This window comes from Gracilinanus agilis, chromosome 2 (genome assembly GCF_016433145.1).
Source record: "Gracilinanus agilis isolate LMUSP501 chromosome 2, AgileGrace, whole genome shotgun sequence".
In the NCBI taxonomy this organism is placed as follows: domain Eukaryota; kingdom Metazoa; phylum Chordata; class Mammalia; order Didelphimorphia; family Didelphidae; genus Gracilinanus; species Gracilinanus agilis.
Window position 1 is genome coordinate 614,262,349 of NC_058131.1, and position 19,820 is coordinate 614,282,168.

At 45.5% G+C, this 19,820-nt stretch overlaps 1 protein-coding gene across 4 annotated transcripts in view; it reads right to left on the reverse strand.

Moving 5' to 3' along the window:
* Window positions 1-19,820, reverse strand: part of SH3PXD2A (SH3 and PX domains 2A) — a 348,301-nt gene that overhangs the window by 17,890 nt on the left and 310,591 nt on the right. For 2 of the 4 annotated variants that reach the window (XM_044665545.1, XM_044665544.1), the window contains 3 exons: window positions 18,926-19,039; window positions 13,070-13,153; window positions 6,471-6,588 (listed from right to left, as the gene is read on the reverse strand). In XM_044665545.1, the coding sequence (XP_044521480.1) occupies window positions 6,471-6,588; window positions 13,070-13,153; window positions 18,926-19,039 (316 nt within the window). The remainder of the gene's footprint in view (window positions 1-6,470; window positions 6,589-13,069; window positions 13,154-18,925; window positions 19,040-19,820) is intronic. The other 2 variants (XM_044665543.1, XM_044665546.1) reach the window with 1 other exon arrangement.

Here is a 19,820-nt window from a genome sequence, read left to right on the forward strand (position 1 = left end):
GAGGATAGGTGGAAGAGGGAAAATCCGGTATTGAGAGAGGTTGGTCAAGAAACTATCAAAGGTTCCTTATAGCTCTAGGATTCAATGAGAAGAGTTCTAAAAAACAAACTTGCACACATGTACTTAAAAAAAAAACAACAACAAAAAAAAAAACACCTCTTACCATGTATCTTAGAATCAATATTACATATGGTTCCAAGGAACTAAGGGCTAAGCAATGGGAGTTAAGTGACTTGCCCAGGTCACACAGCTAGGAAGTATGAGTCATATTTGAACCCTGCTCCATCTCTCTCAATCCACTGAGCCACTTAGCTGCCCCCCACATATATACTTCTGAAGCACAGTCCACTTCTAAATTGGACGTGGTCTTTATAGGCCTATTTAATGGGATGAAAGAAGCTATTTGGTAGGAAACAAAGAGAAGAGGGATCCTTTCCACGTCTTCTGAAGTACAGGCAAATGAAAACAGAAATGTTAATCCCTGGCACAGGTATATAGGGTCTAATTCTCATCCAAATGGCTTTCATATCCATTGTCTCACAAAAGCCCTGGGATGAGGTTCAGAGAGATTGAAGGTCAGTGCTAAGCTAGCCAGAAGGTCCTCCGCCTGGGATGGGTCAGGCTGGAAGAGACAGTGGAAAAAAAGTGGGGAGCCCTCAGGACTAGGGGCCTCAGCCAGCTGTTGCTAGATAACAGAACCAGTAGATGGAGCTCTGAGGGATCAAAATGCAGAGTAGGGCTTAGGAAGAAAGGAAACAAGCATTTATTAAGCAACTATTACGTGCCAGAGAGTGTGCTAAGGGCTTTACAAATATGATCTCCTTGGATCTTCACAACAAGCCTGGGAGGTAAGTGCTATTATTAAAGGAGTAAGCCCTGGGTGGTGGGGAAAAAGCAGAAAGATCATTTTAGGAAATCTCAGAACAAAAGATATTAGAGCTGGAAGGAGCCTTTGAGATCATGTAGTTCAATCTTTTCATTTTATGGAAGAAGAAACTGAGATGAAAAGGAGGGGAAGTAAATGATCCAAGGCTGTGCAGAGAGTTAAAAGGCAAAACTGGAACTAGGAGTCAGGGCTCCTCAGACTGCAGGCTGGGTCTCTTCTCAACACAGCTGGAAGGTTCAAAAGAGAAAGAGACAAACAGAGGCAGACAAACAGACAGAGAGACAAAAACAGACAGAAAGAGGGAGAAGGAGAGAGAGACAGACAGAGACAGGCAGAGACAGAGACAGAGACAGGCAGAGACAGACAGACAGACAAACAGACAGAAAAAACATAGGCAGGGAAGGGAAAGGGTCAATCTTTCCCCAACTCTTTTGTAGTCTTGTTTATGTCCTCCAGGCCCAGAGACCTTTGTCTCACCATGAGAAAGGCCACATTTATGTTCAATATGATGAAATTCTACAGTGGAAAGAGCCCTAAGCAAAGAGTAAAGAGCTGTGAGTTTGGATTCTGTCTGTCTTTATGCACCAGGACAAATAGTTTGGTTTTTCTGAGCCTCAATTTTCATCTGTCAAACAGGAATAATTCCTGTTTTCCTAATTCATAGAAGGGTATTAAAGGAAAGTTATGGATATGAAAGCTATTATAAAAATGTCAGGCACTACTTTTCCTGTCAATTGTAATAATATACTATTAGAACAGGAAAGTTTTAGGTGAAACCTCCCTAAAAGCTTCCCAACCCTTGGGTGATAAGAATCTGGGACAGGAAAATATGTCATGGCCACTGACATTGGCATTTTCCAGTTTGGGCTCAGGGTACTTAAATTTAATGAATTTAATGTATTAGCCTGAGTTTCTGTCCCCAGACAGTCTCTTTACCTTAGGGGTTCCATCAAAAGCAGGTGTAGCTTGGTTTCCTATACTATGATCCAACAACCTGGTTTCTCTGAAAAGTGACAATGGACTCCAAGAGGAGGAGGAGGATGGGACACACCAATAGATGGTCCCAGAAGTCATGTGCTTGGGTAGGGGTTGGTGGGAGACCTTGGTTAGTAGTCACTCTGAGGTCTTTTTCCTGTGTTGAAAAGTTTTTGAGGACTTTAGTGTCTACTGTTTTTTTGTATTGACGGTTAAATAAGTTTTTCTGAGGCACATTCCCTTTCCTGCAGGTGTTTTTTTACTTAGCTTCAAAAAGGGGTTGTTTGTGTGAAAGCAGCAAGTTTTGGGTTCGGAAGATGATTCTACATCAGGAATTGGAAATTTGAAAAGGTGACTTTTTAAGTTAGGTAATGAACTGGAATTGTCATGTTCTGCACTCCTGAAAAGGGGCAAGCTGTGCTCGCTCTTTGGTATTTTTTTGCATTTTCACTGTTCACTGTTTTCATTTTGTTTACACAAAAAGCTTTCCTAAATACATTTTCTTTCCTAAACGCTATTTGGCACAACTTTAAAAACAGGTTAAAATTGGAATTAACTTAGTACTCCTGATACAACTAAATTTAAGTGGTGGAGGTTATTTGGCAAAACAAAAACAAGTTTAGGGGTAAATCTGTGGCTGAGTTCAGAGGCTGCTTTGTGTCCAGGATTGAGTGTCAGTTAGCCTGAAGCCAATATTGGCAGAGATTAGGGGGTGAGTGGGGTTGGAGTTAGAGGTTAGTCTGGGATTGGGGTTAAAGGCCAGGGTAAGTACAAAGTCAGTTGGTGGTCACCTAAGGATTGGCCAAGATTATGCAGAGGAGCAAGCCCAGACAGACTGATGGGAATCTTGCTCGAGATTCTAGCCCTCAATTCCCCCTGCTCTGTTCAAGCATCTCTACCTAGGGGTTCTGAATAGAATCCTGGCTATTAAAACGAAGGAAGAAATTGAGGGATCATCCAGTTCAATATTCACTTTACAGAGGGAAAATGGATCTGAGAGAGGGGTGATGGCACTGCCTGCATGGCAGAATTCAATTGAATGAGGACGTAAGTCTCCTGACCCTTAGTCTAAGACCTCAAAACTTATTTTTGTGGCCGGAGTTACAGGCAGAAGTGAATCCTGAGCAGAGACGGGCTGGGGATTCAGAAGTGCCTCCTTGCATCTAATCTAGAGTTGGACTCTCACATCTGCTTTACAGCTCGAGAGAGCCCTGGAATCCCTCCAGAGATGGAGTAAACTGGGGGGAAAAGGAGTGAGATGGAGCAACAGACAGGAAATAAGGATGAACACAGAGCCTGGAATGTTGGGAAATCACATTTAAGGGGGCCCAAGTCAGCGTTCTTAAGGTGGAACATATCTTCACAGGATCGACTTAGAGAATATTAGAGGTAGAAGGGACCATAGCCTCTAGCTCCCTCAACTTACAGATGAAAAACAGGGCCCAAAGAAGAGGAAAAAGGTCACACAGCAAGTCAAATGGTAGAACTAAGGCTAGAATCTAGAAAAAGACTCTGCTTCCCACCAGTCATCTTTTCCCTGCATTATTAGATCTGCTGGAAGTTCCTTCTTAAAGCTTGAGCCTGGGGCTGGATAGATAGGTGACGTGGGGGATAGGTTTTGTGGGCTTAGAGAACAAGGGGATGAGAAAAATGATATGGATAGTTAGCTGGGAAAAGATAATAATACCCAACATTTTTATAGCACCTCCTATGTGCCAGGTATTATGCTTTACAATTATTATCTCATTTGATCCTCACAGCAATCTTGGGAGGTAAGTGCTATTATTATTTTACAGGTGAGGAAATTGAGGTTAAGTGACTTGTCCAAGGTCACACAGCTAGTAAGTATTTGAGACTGAGTTGTATCTTATATTTAGAGCCTAAAGGATTATCTGGTCCGACCCTCGTCATTTCACAGATGGGGAAACTGAGGCCAACAGAAGTTAAGTTGCCCAGGGGTACACAGCTAGTAAGTGACTGAGGCCAGATTTTAACTCAGCTAAGATGAAAGTGTCTTAGATTTAGAGCTGGAAGGGACTACACAGACTAGTAGGACTCCACCTCTTTTTATAGATGAGGAAACTGAGGCAGGTGTTAATTTGCCCATGGTCACACAGCTAGTAAAAGTGTGAGGTCAGATTTGAACTCAGGTAATATCATAGCTATCTTAGAGCTCAAAGGCTCTCTCATCTGACCCTCCTTCATTTTTCCATGAGGAAACTAAGGCCAAGTATAGAGAAAAGACTTTTGCAAGGTCATCCAGTTAGTAAGTAGTAAAAGCAGTGCTTTCTCCCTGCTGGAGAAAGTATACTGGCTCTGAAGTTCAAATCCTGCCTCTGACACTCATGTCAGAGCCAGGAGGGCAGGAGGGGACAGGATGATGTTAATTCAAGTTAAATTCAGATTCTTACTTGCTAGCTGCTATAGCCTGTCCGAAGAGCCTAGGCTTCTTGTAGGTCAAGAGTTCTTAACCTTGTTTGTGCCACGGGCCCTGTGGGTGGTCTGCTAAAGTCTCTGAACTCTTTCTCAGAATAATGTTTTTAATGCAGAAAATGAAATACACAGGGCTACAAGAGGTTGGAGATTGGTTGAAAATTCATAGTTAAATTTTTTCCCAATCCAAATTTATGGACCCCTGAAATCTAATCATAGACTCTTTGGCAGGGGCTGAGTCTTACTTCAGATTCTAGGGCCCTTGACCCACCATCCTACTACCTTGTGCTTCGCAAACATTCTACAAATGGTTCTTGAGTTGACCTGAAGATATCTGTGGCATAGTAGAAAAAAAAAACTGAATGAGAAATCTAGAATTCTGGTTCTAGGTGGAAGCCCTTCCCTGCCATCTGTCTTCATAAAATACCTAAATTCATACCAATAGCTGAGGGAGAGTATGCATAGCTTAGAACAATCAGTTCCCACTTCTAAGCACATGTATACCTTACCTGGGTAGGGACAGGAGCCTCATCTTTGTCCATAATGGACCAGAGAGAAGAGTAGATGGGGGTCTAGAAAACTGAACGGAGCCTATACATCTTTAAAGTAGGCTGAGAAACTGAATCCTGGGTCCAGAAATTTGGGGGGAACTTCTCTGCCAAGCTGAGCAAAGTTAAGCAAATGGCAGGCTAGGCAGAATTCTTCCTACAGGGCTGTGTTTCCTAAGTCAGCCTCCAGGGAAAGGACCCTTTCTAAGAGACCTCAAGGAAAGAAAAGAGAGGATCTGCAGAGAAATGAATGGATCTTTTGGTCATCCATCAGCCAATCAACAGGAAGGCTCAGAGAAGACCTTTTAGGGGTCTTTTGTTTTAGAGTCTCTGATTCTCCCTCACGATTTGCACTAGATGGTGGTGACAGAAAGTGGAAAAAAAAAAAAAAGTTAGAGATTTGGAGTTAGGTAGAATCCTGACTGCTGCCACTTCGTTATGTGGCCGTAGGTGAGGCATTTAACTTCTCAGGGGCCTCAGTTTCCTTAGCTGTAAAATAAGATCTCTGCCATCCTATGACTCTGTGCTCACTAAGGAGGAGTGTGTGTGTGTGTGTGTGGGGGGGAGGAAATATCACTGGGGAGTCTCTGATAATCAACTAAATGAAGATTTTGACTAAAACGGATTCACATTCCTTTATCCGTGTAAGACCTGAGATATATCATTAACTCCCATGATAGTAGGCAAGTCACTCCCCGAGGCTCTGGGTGAGAGTTTCTCTTCCTAAAAAAGACCAGATTCACCCCCTCCCCTGAGGCTCCCTTCAGATTTATGATGTTGGCCTTTGACCTCAACTTCAGCCACATGTCTTTTGTGCTCTGGCCATGCCCAGGGGCCTCTCTTGGGGCACCCTAGTCCTCCCTGGGGGCCCCATTTCATCAGGTGGCCGAGAGCTCAGAACTTTGCTGAGGAGCCTGGCCTGGCCCCCTTCTGAAATTGGGATAGGCACAGCCCACCGAGGGTCTAGCCCGGCAGGAGACGGCGGGGAAGAGCCCCGGGCTGGAGTCAGCTGTGACGGGCTCATTCTGAACCCCGGATATGTTTAGCTCCTTCTCAGTCCCAGCCAAGCTCCTTTAAGGCGGGCAGGGGAAGAGCCTCAGCCCGGAGGCAGCAGTGACCGCCGGCGGCGGCCAGAGCTGTGGAATACGGGCCCTTGTGGCCCCGAGCCCCGAGCAGCTCTTGTGGAGGGGACGCCAGATGGCTCTGGTTTGGACACGGGAAACCAAACTCAGACGCTCTGAACCCTTCTCGCAGATGGGGAGCCAAGAGCATTGCATCATGGCCTATATAAGCCTGGCTGGAGGCTAAAACCGCTGCCCCTACTTGGCCGGGCTGGCCCTCGGCTGAGTTCTCCCCTCCAGGGAAGGAAATCTGCAAGATAAGCAGGGTTGGGTGAAACCTCTCAGATCTCCAAGTCTCTCTCCGCCAGCACCCCCACATCCAGGCACTTAATAACGGATGGCCATCTGACACCCAGGCTGCATCCGGGAGGGAGCGGAAAACGGGAAAGAGTGTGAGAAGCAAACGCTGCTCCGGCTTTCCTCTGCTCCACCAGGGATGGCTGGTCTTGGAAGCACACTAATAAAAGGCAGGCTGCACAGCCCTCGGGGCTGAAGGAAGCCCATTACCTGATGTACCACCATCCTTCGAGGTTCTTCTGGATCACCTCCACGGTGACTCCCTTCTCAAACCCAATCTCGTCCTTGCTCTGGCTGGTGTACGGCTGCACGGTGACATACTTCTCTTCTGGGGTGAAGGGAAGGGATTCGAGAGGCACAGTCATTGCTGGGTCAGGGAACAAGAAGCTCTCCCCAACCCCCCTTCCTCCTTCCCCAAAGCCATCAATGCCCAGCCCCGTCTTGAACCCAGGCACTAGAGCGTCAGTCTCAGGCCTCTGGGGGGTAGATCTTGGGAGCACAGAGGGGGGACTCTGGGGACCTCGTTGCAGAGACTGTTCCACCTGAAGGATGGAGGGAATTTGGAAGGAACAAAGCTGGCTCCCCCAGCCTCCCTGATCTGACAGCATTGGAGGGCAGCCGAAGAGACCGAGAGCCAACTGGCTCCTTGGGTAGCCAGCAGGGAGAAGTGTTGCCTGGGGCTGCCTGGAACCTATTTAGTGAATCCCAATATAGACCTTCCTCCCCTACCCCCCTTCCATTTCCACCCTGCCTAGCAGGAAGACACTTGCTGAGGTGTGTGGTGGGGGTCCTCTTATTTCCCCCTCCTTCCCAACAGGCTAACTCCAGTCCAGTAAACCATCTCTCCTTACCATCCCCTGAACAAAATTACTTATTTTTGCCTCCCTAACTTTGCCTCATTTGCCCATTTGGAATCTTCTCTGCCTCTTTCCACTTATCCAGATTGTGTCCATCCTTCAAGGCTCAATGTAACTTCCTTGACAACTCCAGCCTGTCTTGAGTTTATCCTCCCTCAGACCTCTATTGCTCTTATTGTCTGAGCCTCACAGATTGGCACTGTCTACAAAAAGCATAATTCATCTCATTTCATTAACTGGTCCCACCAAAACTTATTAGGTGAAGTAATATTACAAGGGACAATTAGTCTTACAGGAACAGTAGTAAACACATTACAAAAGAGGGATTTGGCCTAATAACATTGTGACATTTCACTTTGTAAAGAGGAATGGGCTTTTTTGATCAAAACCCATTGTGGCAGGCTTCAATCACTCTGTGTTAACAATAGACCCGAGACCTGAGCTTCCCTCCTCCGAGCTTTAGTCTGCCAGCTCACTGTGATGGAGTGATCACAGAGGCATTGCATTGGGAGTGAGGCTTGAGGACTCACTGGGGTGCCCAAGTGGGATGTGGAAATTAACCTCACCCAAAGGCATCATCTGTAAGGAGAGAGGCGGTTCTCATCTTTTAGCCTCTTCTCAAACACATTATTTCAGGGACGTTACTTTCTTTTTCTTTTTCACCATCAGTATCCCAGAAACAACTACAAAATAGAGGAAGACAAGCTAATCACCTCCTACAGACACTTTCTGAGCAGAGCAATCCTTTGTCCTGATCAAGTTCACAGCCAACCAACTGCAGAAAACCTGGCTCATCTCCTCCCTGGCTTTGAGAAATTCTAAGTAGCCATAAGGTGAGGCTCCTCTGAAGGCCAGGATTAGAGTGAACTTGAGAACTTACTGGGACGAGGCAAGGGTGTAGAGTCTCTGTCTTTAGGGAATCATTTGGAACAAAAAAATCTGTCAAGATAGGTTTGGTCCCCAAAAGCAGTTGCTCTAAAGTTTCCATTGCTCATCATCAGAGGGGTAAATTGTGCAGGGAGGAATAGAAAAAGTAGGGAGAAAGGGGCATGGTGCCATGGGGCTCTTGAACCTAATTAGATCCCACTTTGGCTGGCCTATCTGTAGGCAACTGGCCGAGTCAAATGAGGAGGATTAGAGAACAAGTTGATAGTGAACAAATCCAAGAAGAAGAAACTATGACCTTCTTGACCCTTCTTGACAACTTGGAAAGGGCTGTCTGAAGTTCTGCTGATTGGAGTGGAAATTGCTACTCCTGCCCCCTGTTTAAGGCCTCTGTCTTCACCTCTGGCTGGTCATCTGGAGGGGTAGAGCTGGTGGCCCTCTTTTTAGAGACAGCTTCAGTCATCATGACTGGGACAGCCAGAGCCATGCAGGAGTAAATTCCCCTTAGTCTGTGCTGAGGACACCCTCTGGCTCTCTCATACTCCTTAAGAGAAATTTAAAAAAAAAAAATAGATGCTTCTGTCTCTCTCTGCCTCAACCTTTTTGGCTCTTCTTCTTCCAACCCAGTATAGGTGCTGTCTTTGGGGAAGCCTTGCTTCTGGAAAGTTTCTGGTCCAACCTGGCTAGGGGAGAAAAGCCAAGGAAGCGTGAGAGAAGCCCACACATGCCAAATCCCAACTCGGATCTTCCAGAGGTTCGGTGTTCTATAATCTGGTCCTCTCCAATTGACTTCTTGCCTGGAGGATTCCGTCTTTCCAAAAGGGCCTTCTTTTCCATATTTCTCCTTGTTGATGAAGAGGGGGAGGGGATGGTGAGGGCAAATGTTGGACAAGACCAGTGCCTAGAGGGGCAGGGCTGGGTCCCATGATTCAAAGTTTCGAGGTTAGGGATGGGCGAGGCCCCTCCACATGGTGCCTTTGTTTAACCATGCTATTTATAAAAGCCTGTGGTCCTGAACAGGAAGCCATCATTAAAGTTTCCCTCTGCAGAGTTGCTTTCACAGCAAAAAAAAAAAAGTAAAAAAAAAAAAATCACAACCACTCCTCCCTTTTGGTGGAGGGGGCCAGGTTGGCAGAGCAATGGTATCTTATGTAGAGATACCCGGCCTCCAAAGTCAGCATCTACCCCAATTCCTAAAATGATAATAGCTCCCTTCTTTGGAGGAAAACAAAAAGTGAGGCCAACTATTACAGAAGAGTGAGTTTTCTCTTGCCTCTCCATCATACCGGACTAGAGAAATTAACTTTAGATGCTGAGATTTTAGATACAGGGCATTCCAGCTGCTGTTGGTAGTTCTAGGGGTTGGAAAAGTGGTCAAGAGTTCTTTAGTGAAAGAGCAGCATTACATGGGTTCTAGGTTTGGCAAGAACCCATTCCCACATCAAGACTAGAAGACTTCCCCTGCTATGATTATATGCATACAAAACACAGAGCTTTAAGGTTTGCAAAACACTTTCCCCACAGTCTCTCTTTTGGCTCCTTCCTCCCCTTATGGAGGGCAGGGGGAGAGAAGAATTGTCCCTCCTTCCCGATATTTGCCAGAGAGTCTGCACTTAACCTCCCGTGTCTCCATATCTCCCTAGGACCCCTAAGGTTCCAACCTCACCAGCCCCACTGGTGGGAGGTAGAAGGATAGGGGTATGGGAGCAGGGAGTCCAATACTCCAAAGGAATATAAACCACAAAATTTTTCTGGAGGCTTGCCTAAGAAACCTGGAAAAGCAGAGGACCCAATGACCGATGGAAAGAATTGCACTGTGTGGTCAAGGGTCACTCAAGCTTTTTCTCCTGAAAATATGCCTTTGTTGGAAAGATGACTCAGGCAGCTAGTCTCTCCCAACCTTCTTCCTGTAGTCTCTAAGAACTTGTCACACCTATGCTCAGGCATGAGGTAACAGTCCCTCTGCTGCCGGCCACCCGGCTCACCAGGCACTGAGCTTGCCAAGGGTGGAGGGAGGGTGAGAGGGAGAGTATGGAATGGCCCCAGTTTAGGTTAGGGAGCCAAACGTGGCTGGAGAGTTGTGCATTTTCCAAACCACAGAAGACTTCTCTTTCCAGACACTTTCCCCTCCGTCAGCAATCTCCCCTACTCCCTTCCCGGCCCCCAAGACTTACTCAGCCTCTGCTGGAAAAAAAAAAAAAGGCCTCTTCATTCCAATGGCCCCCTGACAAAGGGCTGATGGAGGGCCCCCCGAGGAAAGTCCGATTTCTCTCTTGCTCAGCTACTCAACAACGAGCTCCCTCCATGCATGCCTGCCTGCCTGCCTCCCTCCCTCCCACCCTCTAGGGCTATTCTCAACCAACCAGTCCCCCAGTACATTTAGCAGGATTTTCCATTCTGCTTAAATCAGTTTAATCTTGTGAGTCTCATACTTGGAGAATGTCTGCTGAGCATATATGCTCATGTCTACGTATATGGCCCCAGTAGGTGTCTGTATCCATGCTTGAGCTAAATGGGCTTTCGTGGAGCTGATGGTATGATTGGATAAGTACAGCTGAATATGGGGGTTGGGAGTCAGGCACCAAGCAATCATGTATGCTCCTTGTCACCCGAGATTTGGGTCAGGCAGAGTTGGGGGGGGGGTGGTAGTGTGGGGTGTGTGGCTGTGTATGTGCTTGTGTGTTGTGTGAGTTGTGTTAACGTATTTGGCTGTTCTTGTGGGGCTTAGGGGAGTGTGGGGCTTATAATAATAGTAATTATGGTAATAGTAATTTAATTATAAAATATAATTAATGTTATATAGTCATTAATAATAGCCGTGGTATTTGTGCCCATGTCCTTCTGAGGGCGATTGTCTTTCTATGGTTGGTTGATATAATTGGGTCTGTGTGTACATTCTGTGGAGGGAACTCTTCTGCCTCTAAAAGGCTGGAGAGAAAAGTGGTTTCATTTCTTCCCTCGGAATCCCCGGTGAGAAAGAAAAACAAGCGGAGGAGGCCAAGGTGCTGGAATCCAGCTGTGTGAAGCTGGTTTGTATCGAGTCCTGGAGCCGGGACTAACGAAGCTGCCTTGGACAAGATTGCTTTTACAAGCTCAGAAAGAAGAGGGGTCAGCTGTGGCTGGGCCAGCCTGGTCTCTTGGTGTCCGGTGGGAGGGGCTGTTGCCTTCTGTGCTGTTGTGGGGATTGGTTTTTATCTATTCCCCAAATTCCTCTGCTTTGGGAAAGGATCTTGGGATGTCTCTGGGCCCTCATCAGTGGATTCTGGTTTCTTCTTCTCAGTGGCACTGTTCCGAACTTGGCTTCTCAGGGACATTAATTGGCCTGGTAACTGGATTTCAGGCCTTCTTCCCTCAGGGCACTGCTTCATTGAGGGCTTGGTTTCATGAGGACTTTCACAGGCCCTTCTTACCAGATTTCAGTCCCTCCTCCAACCCTTGTGCACAGAGGAAATGAGGCCCTAGGACTCTGGGAAGTATCCCAGGCACCATGCATTCAGGGGCACCCCAAATAGTATACATTCGTACCAATATTTTTTATTTTGTTTTGGCTATCAACAATCCATAAGGAAACTCTGAGACTGGCCCTGTCAGTGGATAGTCTAGCTTCATGGAAAGATCTCTGGGCCTTTAGATCTTTTTTCCCCCAAAATGGATTGGGGATGGTCTGGCTTTATGACTCTAGACTCCGGCTATGTTCATTGCAGCAAGAGGCCAGTGGGATGCCCAACTCCAGCTAAAGAAATCAAGAAATATCTCTACTGTTGGCTAAATGCCAATGCCCATCCCATTCCCACTTGGGCCTGAAGCTCCTAAGAGCTCCAAGGACCTATGCTGGGAAGAACTGATGACTGTTGGCTTATGAAAATGAACTCCGATTGCTCTCAGATGAGCCAGAATGGCAGCTCTCTTTCTTCTTGGGAAAGGGGTCATGGTTCCTCTCCACTGTAAGGTTTCCTGCTAAGTCTGGACGTTCCTCATATATACAAAAGAACATATATGAACTTCCTGGGCACTACGCCATTCTTCCAGGTGTGTTTTGTGAGCTGGCAGAAGTGAAGGCTCTGGTTTCACCAGTTTGAGGCCCAGAGAGGTTGGGTGACTTATCAGGGATTGTACAACCTAGCCCCATTCATCCTTCTGAATGATTATTCCACCAAACCTCAGTTTCCTGAATACACCTATGAGAAAGGAAGCAACTGCTGCTGAGAGGGAGTGGGGTGTGGGAGCAGTGCCCACAGAAGGTGGACGTTTTGGCAGCTTTGCTCTTTATGGTCCCTGGTCTCCATCTAAAGTGCTTAGAGGGATTCTGAACAGGCTCCTAGGCTGGGTGAGAAGTCACCCTTGGAATGCAACTAAGGCCATGTCTGATTATAACAAACTTCAATGAAGGCATTCTGATCACGGGATCAAACAAATGAAGTTTTGGTATACTCAATACTATGAGAAATAAGTCGGCTCTGAACTGGGGCTAACATTTTTCCTGCAACTTGTTCTGTCACAGAAATTTATGGTTGATGTGATAAAAATCTGTTTTTTCCCCCAGATTTGAGCTGGAGGTTTATACCTTTCCTAATTTTCCTGGGGCTTTCTGGGGCACCTACAACTACTAGCATCAATGTGAGAAGATGGGATTTATTAGTAGGATTAACAGATGAAGACAGGACTGTTAGTAGGACTAGGAGATCTGGCCCAAATGCCCACAGAAGCTGAAATGTTTAGCTCCTTCAAGCTGCTAGTCCCCTGGGTGGGCTCCCCTTCCCCAGACTTGCTTCCTGAGAGCTGTGCAGGCCTGGTCCACAGTAACCAGTTCCTGCCCCAGAAGCAGTTGGGGCCAGCCCCACTTTTCATTCCCCAGCTCTCTAGAAGCCCTGCTTCCTTCCCTCCAAGCCTGGTCCCTAGCCCCACAGCAGAGAGGATAGAGCAGGTTGAGTGTGTGTTAGAGAACACCGCAGCCTGGCTGGCCCCAGAGGAAGTAAAGAGTTGCCACTGGACATTGTGTCACTCTCAGCCCAACAGTTAGGTGAAGCAGTGACCAGACCCTTTGCAGACACCCATGCCCCAATTCACCTCGACTCTGCTGCCTGTTGACTATCCCGCCCAGCGTCCAACGCCGATCCAGACGCCGCAGGTGGGCCTTGCGTCTCTTAGACACTGATGGGGGAGATGGTGATGGGGTGGCAGAGAAAACAAAAACCAGGGATGGGGAAGGGGAGGAGAAAATGAAAATGAGAATGAGATGAATGGGAAGGGAGGGAGGAAGGGTCACAGATCAAAGGGAATGGTCAGATGGGACACACAACCTAGGGAACAAACTCAGATCACCATATAGAATGGAAAACTGAAGACTTGGTTGGCATAATGAGAAAATCAAAACAAAAACTGCTGACAGACAAGCAACCTTGAGTCTTGGGATGGACTGGGGAATGAAATGCATTCATTGCAACCGTGCCGTGTCTACCTGATCTGGATTTTGGAAGCAGCATCCCAAACAAGATGGCCTTTGTTTGATTTTTGCAAAGGTTCTTTAACCACACTCTTTATCCCTTCACTCTTCCTGGCAGAAAAAGCCAATCCCTCTTTGTCAGTGATTGCTTTTCTGAATTACCATCAGTGATTCCTCATGATGCTGGAGGTAAGATTATTCTCATGAAGACTCAGAAAATTAGTGCTGAAAGGAAATTTAGAAACTATCTAGTCCAGTAACTTCTTAATAAATAATTCTTGTTGATTGTTTGAATGATTGATTGATTGATTGATTATATAAGCCACATGGAAATGACCATATTTTCTCTTCCAGAGAGTGGATAACAGATAGAGCTAATCCAAGCCTCTAGATGGAGGGGTGGAAAGGCTAGGAACTCTTGGTTTACATGGTAGGGGTATGCTGAGATGTACTGAGGTACCTCCACATCCCAGGGGAGGATTTCATAGATGGGAGAATGAAGGGGCAGATAAATTAACAGGATTTTAGATCAGATAGGATTTTTAAGGTCATCTAGTACAACTTCTGCATTCATTCAGGAATTCTCTCTTTGTCCTTGCTACCACATGTTCACCCAGCCTCTGCTTGAAGACCTTCAGTGATGGGAAACTCACATTAGGCAGTCCATCCTGTTACTGGACACTAACTGTTAAATAGGTCTTCTTTACAGTCCAAATTATAAGACCGTTCCCCAACAGTTTCCAAACTGCTGTTGTCTGTGTTGTTCAGTTGCATCTGATTTTCCACTACCCCTTTTGGGGTCTTCTTGGCAAAGATACTAGAGTGGCTTGCCATTCCCTTCTCCAGCTAGGGTCACACAGCTAGTACAAGAACCCAACCTCATTGGTCATAGTTCTACCTTCTGGGACCACACAGAAGAATCTTGTATATGAGTATGTGCGTATATGAGACAGTTCTTCAGATACTTAAAGAGAGTGATGAGACTCCTCTGCCACTCCAAACCCTCAGAGCATTCTCTTTTCCAGATTAATTGCTTGATGCTCTTTAAACTGTTCATAGGGCATGATAAGAGTTTTTGCATCTCTTAAGTTACAATTTCCCTGTGATACACACTTCAAGTAATCTAACATTGTCCACTAGTAAACATACTCAGCCTCATTCCTCAAACACTCTGCTCTTTGGAGGGACTTTTTGCCTGGGTTTCTAGACCCTCGTTTTGTTTCTAGGCTTCTCCATGGGGCAAAGGCATTAAACTCAAACACAAAAATGCTAAATGGTTTCTACTCCCAGAGTGGTATGGAGCGGTAGAAAGAACACCAGAAAAGGAGTCAGTAGATTTGAGTTCAACACTTACTACCTAGTGACAACGGAGAAGTTTCTCATTCACAATATTCCATCTCCCACCTCTGTACACTGACCTTGGTCATCCTCCAAGCTTGGAATGCATTACCTCCTCCTCATCTCTACCTCTTGCAATCCAAGTTGTTGTTTGTATTATTCAGTTGTATCTGACTCTCCATGACCTCTTTTGGGGTCTTCTTGGCAAAGATACTGGAGTGGTTTACCATTTTCTTCTCCAGTTCATTTTCCAGATGAGAAAACTGAGACAAACAGGGTTAAGTGACTTACCTAGAGTCACACAGTTAGTAAATATCTGAAACCAGATTTGAACTTGGGAAGATGAGTCTTCCTAATTCCAAATCCAGTGCTCTATCCACTGTGTCACCTAGTTGCTCCTTAGAACCTTCCTTCAAAATTCAGCTCAAGCACCACTTCTACTATGAGGTAATGTCCAAAACTTTCCACTCTCCCTTACACCAGTTATTAGTGTGTCTTCCCCTCAAAATTACCTTTTCTTTACTCCATAAACGTTTTATGTCTCTTTATATGTGTACTGTTGTTTTCCCTGATAGAAGCTTCTTGAAGAAAGTTATTTCAATTTTGTCTCTGTATCACCAGCACCTAGCACAATGCTAGGCACCTAAAAGTCACTTAATAAATGCTTGTTAATTAAGTGATTAACATCTCTGAGCCTCAGTTTACTCCACTCAAAAATGAAGAGAATATTTGTAGCAACAACTTTACTATCTGGTTGTGAGAATAACATTTCATAAATCTTTAAAATGTGAGAGATTATTATTATTCCCAGGCACTGCTGCAGGACATCTTATGGTGACTGGAAACTTTGGTTTTATGTGATAAACAAACAAACAAAAATCTGGCTTTCTGGAAAACATCTGTCTAACAATGGAATATCTATCCTTGGCAAGGTCTGCTTGGTCAACCTTTTACTGGTGGAAGAAACATCAGACTTAAAGAGTCAGAAGGCCTGAAATCTAGTCTTAGATTTACTACTGGTCAATCCCATGACCTTTGGTAAATCGCTTTAATTCCTTGGGACTCCATTTTCCTATATATAAGACGGAGGGGTTCTTACTAAAAGTTCTTAACCTGGAATCCATGAATTGCTTGTTAAAAATATGTGTATTTTGAGAGTCATTTAAATATAATTGGTTTCCTTGGTAATCCTATGCATTTAAAATATTTTTTTGAAAGCGTACCATGGGCTTCTTCATACTGACAAAGGAGTTCCTGACAAGGAGCTTTGCCAGCAGATGGAGAAAAAGTGGTACAATTGCCACATCTTTAGAGTCATCCTATCTCTCTCTCTCTCTCTCTCTCTCTCTCTCTCTCTCTCTCTCTCTCTCTCTCTCTCTCTCTCTCTCTCACACACACACACACACACACACACACACACATACACACACTAGATCTGCCTTCTAGTCTCCCTACTTTATACCAGACCCACAAATTCCATCAGACTCATTTTCCTTAGTCGCTGCTTTCATCATACTGCTTCTTCCTCAAGAACCTAGAATGGTTACAACCATTCCTTCCCATCAGTCTTCTCCCTGGCATACAGAAGACTGCCACAATTGGGGCCCTGATTGACCTGTTTGACATTCTCTCCCAGGCCAGAACAGTTGGTTGCCTCATCACCCTCCTCATGTGCCACATGAGTGACTTTACTTACACCATCTTCCTTCCACTCCATTGATCCAGCTCTTTCAAGGTCCAGTTAATGTTCCATTTCCTTCTTTAAACCTTCCCTGGTGAATCCTGGCCATAGATCCCTTCCTTCCTTGGACCTCTTACAATCCTTACTAGATATTCCAGTCGTCTGGTACTAAACAGGCACTGTCATGCTATTGTTTTCTGCTAGCTTTGTATGTTAGTCATGTCTTCCCAATTAGACTGTTGGCTCCAAGAACAGGGAGTGAGTCTTTTCCTTCTCTTTTCCCCACAGGGCCGGATAGGTGGCAGCTGCTCATTAAATATTTGTTTCCCTGATAGGTGGGGCTTTTATTATGTGGGGGTATTCCTGCTAGCCAGAGATTTTGTTCTAACCTGTATAATAATGAGCAGGGCCCTCTTGTATCTACTCTATAGGGCTCATGGAAAGGTTAGAGAAAGGTCTTTGAGGGGTAATGGAGGAAGAAGACACTGGAGCAAACAAATGTGAGGCCCATAACAATTAGCATTGGGAGCAGGAAGATGTGGGCAGGGTCTGAACCAAGAGAAAAAGATGCCATATGGGTCTAAGCATGCCTGCCCTTCCTGGGCCTGCCCCATTCCGGGAAGCTCAGTGTCCAGGAGCCAGAATTTTGGGTAAGTTAGGTTAGGAGAAAGAAACAAAGAGCTTTACATCAGGAGGAAGAAGGGATGTGGGGGCCCACCCTGTAACCGACATTTAGAGAAGGATGAATAAGAAATCTAAAAAAAACTTCAAAAATTGGAGTTGAGGTTTATAGAACACTTTCATTGGTCCAGGAATCGGGCCACTCCCTAGCTCTGGAACCTCTCTACTAGAAGAAACTGATGCTACAAAACAGTCCTAGGAAGGGGCCCTGAGCGGCAGCTCTCCATCTCAATCACAGATTCATCTGGGCTATATCGTTTGTTCGAAAAGTTTTTCCCATTGTCAAGACACGGACCATTTGGAAGTCATTAAGAGCAGGGGCCCAGCTGGGAGCTGAGGGCGGGGGTAACCCCATGGGTTCAGGCTCTCTCATTTAAAAGGCTCACTGGGTCCTATCAGAAGGTCTCTGAGGAAATCCCAAGCTGGACTGAGAGGTTGCTCAGAATAGGACCAAAGTGTATGGAAGAATCTCTTTGAAACTGAAGAGGAAAGATCCAGACAGAGCATTCTCTAGGCCTAGATCTCAACCAGCCAAAGTTAAACCAAGAAGCTATAATTTTGCTAAACATGAAGTTCCCAGAGTAGACCAAGAAAAAAACCTCATCCAGGCTGGTTGGCCGTCTATGTATTTGGCCTCTCCATGTTGGTTCATGCCAGATGCTTCCGAGCAAAGCAAAACTAATTCACAACAGAAAGCACATGTGTGCACTCACACACAAGACACACACACAAGATACACACACACACACACACACACACACACACACACACGAACACACTCTTACCCACATACCCAGCAGCTGCCCATGTGGCAGGCAGGCAGCATCAGGGTAAAAAGAACATTCTCTTGGACTCCTTTCTTAGGGTCGACTGGTTCTAGCATTAGGGGAAACAAGGAAGCCACGCAAAGAAGGAGTGTCTGGCTCTGGTTTTATAGCCACTGTGGAATAATGTGAATTTCACAGGAATTCAGAGGGAGGGTGTAAGGTTCACCAGCCGGGAATTTTGGGGAAGGCATGGTTTCCTTCAAAGAGGAAGAGGAAGAATGGAAGATCAAAATACTGAAGCAGAACAAGCCAGGTAGTAAAAAAGAGAGGGAGAAGATGCTGAAGGGGACAGTTCAAGACCTGTGGGGAGGGTGAGATTATGGGAAGACAGTCTGAGGCTTCATTTCTCTCCCCCCCCCCCCCCTACCATGTGGCAGTAATCATAGGATTTCAGAGAATCTGTATTCTATCCTTAATGTCTGCTGGACAGCTTGTGGACAAGCAAGAAGGAGATGGTTTTGAGAGCATGGGAAGGCTGGTCAGAAAAGACAAAAATGTTTGGAAGAAGAGTAGGAGAATAGAAGAAGGAGTGGGAATTGAGGACATAGGTCTGCAATTCCTCCTTGACTTGAGTGCTCAGGAATTCAAGAGCAAAAAGGAGGGAGAGAGAAAGGACTTGAGTATAATGCCCATATGAGGTTTTTTGCTGTCTTTCCTCTTTGTACAGAGACCTGGACCACTAATTGTTCCACTGGAATAGTGGATTAGAAGTAGGGAAGGAACACAGAACGGTACTATTTTCTTTCAGTGGAGCCTTGACAAGCAGGTAGATTCAGACTTTATTCAGTGAATAGTCAGGCTGAAGCATAGCAGCCTTTCTATGGTGGGGAATGGGACTGGCCAGAGACATCAAATTGTATTTCTACTGATAAGTATGTCACCAATTCCTGGGGATCCCAACCCTCCAAGATAGGCCCATTCTTCACCCTTTCCTTCGCCCAACCTTGACTTACCTTCCCCAGCTTTGGAGGTGTTGATCTCTGAGTCATCCCGAGTACCATTCTGGGATTCTAGGTATGTGGCTGGGACCCAACCTTGCTCTTCAGATGTGCTCACAAACCACCAACCTGCGGAAATGACAGAAGAGACCAAAATCATGAGGGTGACAACTCACACAAGAGCAGCTGGGAAGGAAAGAGTGAAAAGTTGGGAATAGGGGGCAAGAAAGCTGAGACTCAAAGACAGCAAACTACGGGCAGGAGAGGCACTATACTGTAGTAGGGAGTGCTGGATTTAAGAGTCAGGAAGATAGCAGGAGGCCAAGAGCAACCTCTGGGCAAGATGTTGAATTTATTTGGGCCCCAGGCAATTCTCTAAAACTACAGTTAGAAAACAGGGGCCTTTTTGCACCAGTAGAGAGAGCTTCCACACTTGAGTTTCCTAAATCATGAGATCATTACAACCAGACCAAAACCCAAACAAAAACATAGCCCCTCTCTCAATTAGGCCCAGAGTGCTTTTTTGAGGTATTTTGGGGATAATAATAAGAATTTGCATTTATAAAGTGCTTTATAATTTTCCAAACATCATCTTTATAACAATCCTGTTGAGTCCAAATTATCGTGAATTCTCAATTAAGAAAGCCTGAATTTTACTATATGATAATTAGCCAGCATTTGGAACGAGCCTAGAGTTAACCTAGGAAAGTTTCCTGGAAGAGGTGGACTTAAGTTGGAGGCTAAGTTCTTTGGGACATTTTTTTAATCCTTACCTTCTGTCTTAGAATCAATAGGCAAAAGAGAAGTAAGGACTAAGCAATGGGAGTTAAGTGTCTTGTTCAGGGTCACACAGCTAGGAAGTCATATTTGAACCCAGGAACTCTTGTTTCTATGGCTGGCTCTCAATTCT